The sequence below is a fragment of the Fulmarus glacialis genome, unplaced genomic scaffold, assembly GCF_000690835.1.
Source record: "Fulmarus glacialis isolate BGI_N327 unplaced genomic scaffold, ASM69083v1 scaffold26777, whole genome shotgun sequence".
Lineage (NCBI taxonomy): Eukaryota > Metazoa > Chordata > Aves > Procellariiformes > Procellariidae > Fulmarus > Fulmarus glacialis.
The window spans coordinates 1-7,439 of record NW_009224186.1 but is presented as its reverse complement, the minus strand read 5'-3'; the positions used below and the strand labels follow the sequence as shown (position 1 = coordinate 7,439).

The 7,439-nt window shown below is 39.0% G+C and overlaps 1 protein-coding gene across 1 annotated transcript; it reads right to left on the bottom strand.

Annotated features, from left to right (window-relative positions):
* Positions 1-329: 329 nt before the first annotated feature.
* On the bottom strand, positions 330-7,333 carry RPL5 (ribosomal protein L5). Its single transcript, XM_009582086.1, has 8 exons — positions 7,106-7,333; positions 6,833-6,920; positions 6,636-6,751; positions 5,023-5,157; positions 4,225-4,427; positions 3,090-3,267; positions 1,153-1,241; positions 330-490 (listed from the first exon to the last, which is right to left on the bottom strand). The coding sequence occupies exons 1-8, from the start codon at positions 7,331-7,333 to the stop codon at positions 391-393; spliced, it is 1,137 nt and encodes a 378-aa protein (XP_009580381.1). The 3' UTR covers positions 330-390.
* Positions 7,334-7,439: the final 106 nt, after the last annotated feature.

Below are 7,439 nucleotides of genomic sequence, written 5' to 3'. Positions count from 1 at the left end.
GTAAAGCCACCCTTAAAAACTTAAAATCTTTTTGTAGTTAGAAGCAGCACATTCTTATATCTAGTCTTTGATACTAGTAATGCCAAAAATCAATCTCTTATCTTTGATACTAGAAATGCCAAAAATTAATCAAATTGATTTCCCCTTCTTACGGGAATAATTCTAATGCAGCAGCCTTGGTTTTGAAGTCTGTTACCTTCTCTGTGAAGGAGTTTAATTCATACAGTACTTGGAAGGGGAAAAAACCCTTAAGGCTACAGAATATCTGGATCATAAAAAATATTCTGCATCTTTATAAGATATATTAAGAAGCCAGTCCAACACAGTTGCTTACTCAATAAATTTATTGCCACTTTCTCCAAAGCTTCATAGAAAATTGTGGAAGTTGTCTTAACTATCAGCTGCGCGCTCCTGGGCCCTGAGAAAGCTAGCCTTCTTCTGAGCAACACGATCTTTCTTCTGGGCAAGGGACATCTTGGGACAGTTCCATCTGCAATGTAAGCACAGCGTATGATACATCCAAAGCAGAAATAAGCAAAAAAGGTGGTCAAGAAAGCTGCAGTGCACCAGAACTGTGATTAAGAGTGCTATACTAGAACATATTCCAACTTCTATAACATGCTTTATTTCCTCATAATGATTCAAGGCTGTAGTTAGGCCACCACAAAAAGGCAGGGTTAGACTGCAGCAGTTTAATTCCTCAAGAGGTAAGCTCAGTACTCTTTTGTAACTAAAGTATAGACAGTATCAAGCCCAATGCAATAGCGGTGCCTTTATTTCTTTTCTCACAGACCCCTGAAAAATCAAAATAGTTTAGTACTGACAAATTAGTGAGCCTGCCCTCTCCTGAAGAGAAGCAGCTTTCCCACTGAAAACACTAAGACCTGAAGATACATACTTAAGAGTTTCAGCTATTCAGGCTGATTCAAGCATGCTCCACTTCTAAATTTTTTTTAATATCGTTAAAGGCTCTTAAATTTTACATTCCTACTGCTAATGTTAACTCCTGACAGAGATATATGTATCTTAATCTGATCTAAACCATGTGAGTTTTGACACAACTGCACTGTGAGTCACATTACTTGTTTTAATGTAACTAAAAGATCTTCAATAGTGAAGTCATATTCGTGTTAAAGAGCATAAGAGTTTTACCTCTTTTTCTTGACTTCTCTCTTGGGTTTCTTCTCATGCACTGGATTATCCCGTATAGCAGCATGGGCTTTTTTATACATTTCTTCCATCTTTAAAAAAAAAAAGGTAAATTCTCCATAGTGGTCCAGTTGTACGATCATATAAAAAAATCCAAGACACCCTTACCCAAGCATGCACTAGAAGCAAGTTTCATCACAATACACCTTGTAATTTTGTGTGGTTGCCTTTAAAACACTTTCTTCATACAGAAGATCACTGCCACAGCATACTGAAATTCCTACTATCACTGTAATACAATTTAAATCTAGACACAAAATGGAGAAAGTAATTTTATCCTTATTTTACAGTTAGGGAACCAAGGCCATAGAGTAATTACAGACTACTTACAAGTCTCTTAAATATAGGCTAGCATCTTGCAGTTGAAATACTTTTTCCTCTGAAGCCTACTTTCAGTGCCATAGCTTCTCTACATTTAAATTAAAAGGCAGTCTAGAGAGTTATTCTACTTCTGCCTAGGATAAAATACTTCATGTTACTTATTAAAACCAAAATTACTCCACACAAACTCTGTCATCAGACATGTAATCTTACCACTTTTCAGACTCTGTTGTATTACAGGTTACAAAGCTGGTTAGTAAGAGGGAAGGAGTAGAAGTTGTGAAGGCAGCTACAGATTAACAAGTCTTGCAAAAAGCATGACAGTCCCTGCAGAAATACATTAGCAGAGGCTACACCCGAACAGCAATTTCTGACAGCTTATATAGCAGGTCATTGTACTTGCGCAACTATTCTTCTAACATGTAAGACAGGAAAATGGAAGTGATCTGTCCAGTTACATAGATCAATACAGAAGGTACCAGAGGATCTCCATCTGTCTGCTGCTCTGTCCCAAAGACAACTATGGCTCCATAATGGCACCAATTTTAAGAATACCTTTGCTGGTGGTTAATTAAGACCACTAGACCCCAGCTGTGAAAAATTTTCTAGATGTACAAAGAATAACTGTCTAGCTCTTGACATAAGTCCTGGACCCACTTCATTGCAATACAAACTATAAATATTGTTTGTTTAGTAAAATAGATGAGATTGGCATCTACCACACAACATTACGTATTTTTTAGTAAAGACTAAGTTACAAAAAATTAGCAATTAGTTAAGTTTATAAAAAACCCAAAACCCCACAGCAATAAAGGGATAAAGAATCAATTCAAGTTTTCCATAGCCTAAAAAGGGGACATGAGAACATCTGTTTCAAGCTTCAGGACCACTAATGGGGGAAACCAAGCAAGAACATCACAGGCAGCAAGACAGGCCATCTGAAAGGAGTTTAACACTTGAAAGAAGTACCTTGGTGATCTTGGGTATCCTTCTGGTGTTTTGTACTCTAAAGTAGTACTAAAATAAGATGTATTACCCACTCTGTAGTTTCATGAGATGCTAGCTTCTACAATACAGCTGGCTTGGGCTGATGTACATTCACCAGGGACCTAGAACTCCTTACAGGGTCTCACAAATCATAAAACAGATTTGACCTAGAGCACATCCTCACATTTGCAACCACCACAGCTGCAGAAATGACAGGCTGTGGTGCACGATTAGAAATGAGCCAGTACCATGTATAGAAACTTCAAGTTAATTTCTGTATCGGGGCGCGGGGTGGGGGGAAGAGTGGTCTAGCTTAGAATGCAGTCTTTCAAGCTTAGATTTATAGGCAGAATGCTAAGCTTCACAGCAGGAAAAAAGATCTCACTTTCAAAAGATCTACAATATACTACAGAGCCCTTAATGAAAGAAAACATATTTTCTTTGCATGGATAACATACAACATGAATCATATCATTTTACATATCAAGCTTATATGCATTACCAGAGAAGGCCCTACGCAAGACTTATCAGCATCTCTATTAACGCACAAGAGCCAGCCAGATAAATCTTACCCCATCAGGTGTTACGTTGTTCTTTATGTATTGGGAGAACTGTTTTTTGTAAGCATCTTCATCCTCCTCCATCAGATAACGCATATAATCTGCAACATTCTGGCCCATGATATGCTTGCGGTGAACCTCTGCATTGAATTCTTTGCTTTCCGAGTCATAACCAGGGAAACGTTTGGTACTGTGAAACAGCAGTTACAGTCAGATTAAGACATACTGCCAAATCCTCTAATTCAGAGGCTAGGTTCCACAAAGAAATGACTGATACATCAGATTCTTCTACAGATAACTGAGGGATAGGACCCTCTAATTACAAATGAAGAGATACAGAAAATTAAGACATAGAAGTTTTAAGTTCATCTCAGCTGCCATCAGTCCCGTCTTGAAACAGTGCAGTACATCATATACACACCATGGACCAACTACAGAGTGTTCAGTCATTGGGAGTATCATCATATAGCAGCCAAGTCAGAAAAACTGGACAATTAGTCAAGAACGAATAGGACAGCATGGGAAAGGAAAATACACAACAGATCTCAGATTTTTTTTCCCCCACTGCTGCTAGCAGAAAGAAGCAGTCAACTGTAATATGAGTGTTAGATAACACTGCCAAAAATCTTGGTTCAGTCATTCATAGCCTATGACAGGAATTGTCAAAACTTCCACGTGGAAATTTTAAGTGAGGTGGACTGGTCAGATCTACTATTGTATTGACAACTGTAGCAAATGTCAATGGTTTTGTACCTGGTATGTACAGCTTTTCACAGTGAAATTAATACATACACACAATTTGCTAAAGACTTAAACCAACAGAATACTAAAGGATGTTTACTTAAGTGAATTCAATCACTTGATGATTTTAAGTAAAAGCAAGATGACTCTTTAGTTTCTAAAAATTTAATAGCATCTCTTGATAGTTGCAAGATTCCCAGCAGCACTATCAGAATTGCACTTGTGGATTAAAAAACAGCCAACAAACCAACAAAAAAAAAAAACCCACCCCAGAACCTAGGCTACATAATCGTTACCAGGTCATAGCAAAATTATTTCAAAATAAAGTGACAGTATAAGTAGACTGTCACATACAGAAGCATCTCAGGTTAATACTAAAGGAATTCTTCCAAACAGACTGGATTACCTATGAGGGATGGACAGACCACCATCCACTGCACCCTTCAGAGCACCAAAGACTTTGTTTCCAGTGGTAGTTCTGGCAAGGCCTGCGTCTAGGTAGCATGTGAAAGCACCAGGCTTTCCATCCACACTTTCCACGTTGTATTCATCACCAGTCACTTCAACTTGGCCTTCATAGATCTTATCAAGGCCAAATTTGTTCAGAAGCTGTGGGGAAGGAAAAAAAGAAAAAAAAGCACTTCTGAAATTCTTTCCATTTATTGACAAAATGAAGAATCACCACCACCTTAAAACACAAATTTGCAGTAGAATCTTCATGTTTTTAACAAACTTCTTTACGAAAATTATGCACCCCATACTAATAACAAAGCTTTTAATAACCACCACCGTAAGCGTGTCTGTTAAGTTTCAACCTTTTGTTCCAACAGGTACACCAGTGAACTTAAGACTTATTCATGAGCTTGTATGGAAAATGGATGGATCCTGTTTACATGTTTTCAAACTCTTAAAGGTACATTTCTTACATTTTTATCCTGATTCCCTCCCTCCACCAAACTTAAGTGCTGAGACTTAAAACTGGGCTGCTGGAGTTGAAACTGCATGTTGTCATACTTCTCACTGTGATTTGACAGTCACAACAGGCCATCAAATCTATATGGTAAAGACTAAAAGTTAGTATTTAGAGAAGCCCACAGAGTCAGGTATGTATACTAACACGCCACTTAAGAAAGTGGGCTTTCTCTTTTTTAAGAAAACCAGAAAAACAGAGCAGCAGCTTCCCGACAATCTGACAGATACCTACCCTGCGTGCCAACAGCAGACCTGTACAGTACGCTGCTGCATAATTGGTCAGGCCAACCTTCACGCCGTATTTTGGCAGCTCATGGGCATAAGCAGCACAGACAATCATGTCGCCTTCAATTCTGGCATAGGCAATCTGACAACAAAACAACTGTTAGTGTTCTCACAATAATTCCAGGCTCAATTTTTGTTTCTTTGACATCTACTTAAGCCGACAGGAATTCTGTATAGAAACGTCCAGCAAAATGCCAACTTTTGCATGCAAGCTCAATGGATTGTGTTTTTAAGTTTTTTTTAAAGGTATAATTAACTCCTCAAGTACAGACTCAAAGAATTAAAGTCTGTATTAGCCCAGGGAAAGCGTATGTCAGCAACAACTTTTATTTACCTCTCTACATGCATCAAGGGGCCAGGAAACTGCTGACAAAAGCAACCTTTCAAAGAATCATTACACACGTGGATGGATTCTGTCCCACTTTCTGTATGTAGTTCTCATACAACACAGTATATGTAACGCACTTCAGAAAAATGCAGTAGCATCAGACACAGAGCTTGTGATAACGTTGTTACTAACCTTATAGAATGATTTTATTATTAATGGGTCTGAGATTTTCATAATCTCGGGGGTCTCCTGTGAGACAGCAGTACTATCAGATATGTTTCTACTGTTCCGTTCACATACAGAACCTTCTCCTTTTGACTCCTACACCTCCCTTCTACATCCAAAAGTTGCCCCCTTTTTGCAGGATTCCTATATACTGGAAAGGCACTATCAGTTAGATGTCAGCACCTGCCACCACTGATTTTTGTTTTGAGTTTCAAAGATAAAATAACCTTGTCAAGGTCATATAGTTTCGTCTGAACTGACTGTAAGAACAGCACTCTCCGCTGTTCTCAACAGATAATTATTCTATGAAGAAAGAAACGACAGTTAAACTTCTCTAGCTTCTTTTTTTTGAGCTTCACAACATGTCTTTATGATAGAACAAACATGCCTAAGTTTTTAACTTCAAAATTAGTCAAAACATTCTGAAAATGAAACAAGAAAGTGAACCACAGTGAGGAACTGCATATGATGCAACACATGAAAAAATGCCTATTATTCTTATTTACCAGTCTCCTTTAATCTCACAGGAAAGCCATCGTAAGGCCTACCTGCTTCATATGATCCAAGTAACATCATAGGAAAAAAACTCTCAAAAGAGAAGGCACATCTAGATACAGTGCAACAGTCCATGCAGGTTGACAGGTCATGTAGTCAGTCAAGCAAAAAGGCCCTCTTTTCAAAGCACTTTAAAGACAGCAGAACAAAAATAGAGAAATCTTCCTCTCCCTAAAATCTTCTACTTAGCATCATTAAAACAGTACGATCTTATAGTACAAATAACCTTGCTGAAGAATGTTGACACTAGTAAACCTTATTTTGTATCATGAATACAGTTTATTACTGAAGTTGTGTCAATGTTGAAGATTGTTCTCCTCTAAGAAACTATTTTAAAATATAAAAACTGCTCAGACCAAGCCTAAAAAAACCCAGCTGCTTCAACCATCCCCTTTCTGTTTATTTCACTCTGGGAAGGCTGGTAGGCAAGTAGCAAGCACCACAGGCCTTACCTGGCAAATGATGTCTCTGTTGGTAACACGCACAATCATCCTATATTTAGGGGTGTTGTACTTGTTTTTATCTTGAATTACCAAACGTTTGCGGGCATAGTAATCAGTTTTTCCCTCTGAAAAACAACAGTTGTAGTGTGGAAAATGTGTATTCATCAATGACATTTAATTATATGTTACAAGGAATTTAACAATACCTCTCCTTCTCCTGAATTTCACTTGGTATCTCTTGAAGTACGCCTTATTCTTGACAACTTTCACAAACCCCTTGAATAAGAAGTGTAACTAGACGTTATTAACATATAACCATGTAAGCGAAGACCATTCTAACTAAATTAAACCTGCTACGAATAAAACTGCGGTGAAATCAGGAATAACATGTTTACTTATACAGTCAGATAAAAAAGCATCATAAAAATAAAATGGTGAAAAAAACCCCACCCAAACCCCAGAATTTCTGTCCTTCCCACAGGAATCGATGCACATTTCTCCCCATAACTCCATAGAGTTTCAGCAGAAAAACAGAGATCGTATTTGTTAACTGAACGTCTGCCAGCGCGGACCGAAGCAGTAACCGCGGCCATTCCCAGCCACCCCCACCGCCCCAGCCAGTTATTGCTCTGGCGAGTTCTGCCGCGGAGCCGGCTGCTCCTGCAGCCCCCCCCGCCATTCAGCGACACAACGAGCTCTGCCGACATCGCCACGGGACAGGCGCTCCCCGACACCTGCCAACGCCTCAGACGCGCAGCCCCGCAGCAGGAAGGCGGGCGTCCGTCAGACACCCGCGCTCCCCGACCCTCCAAA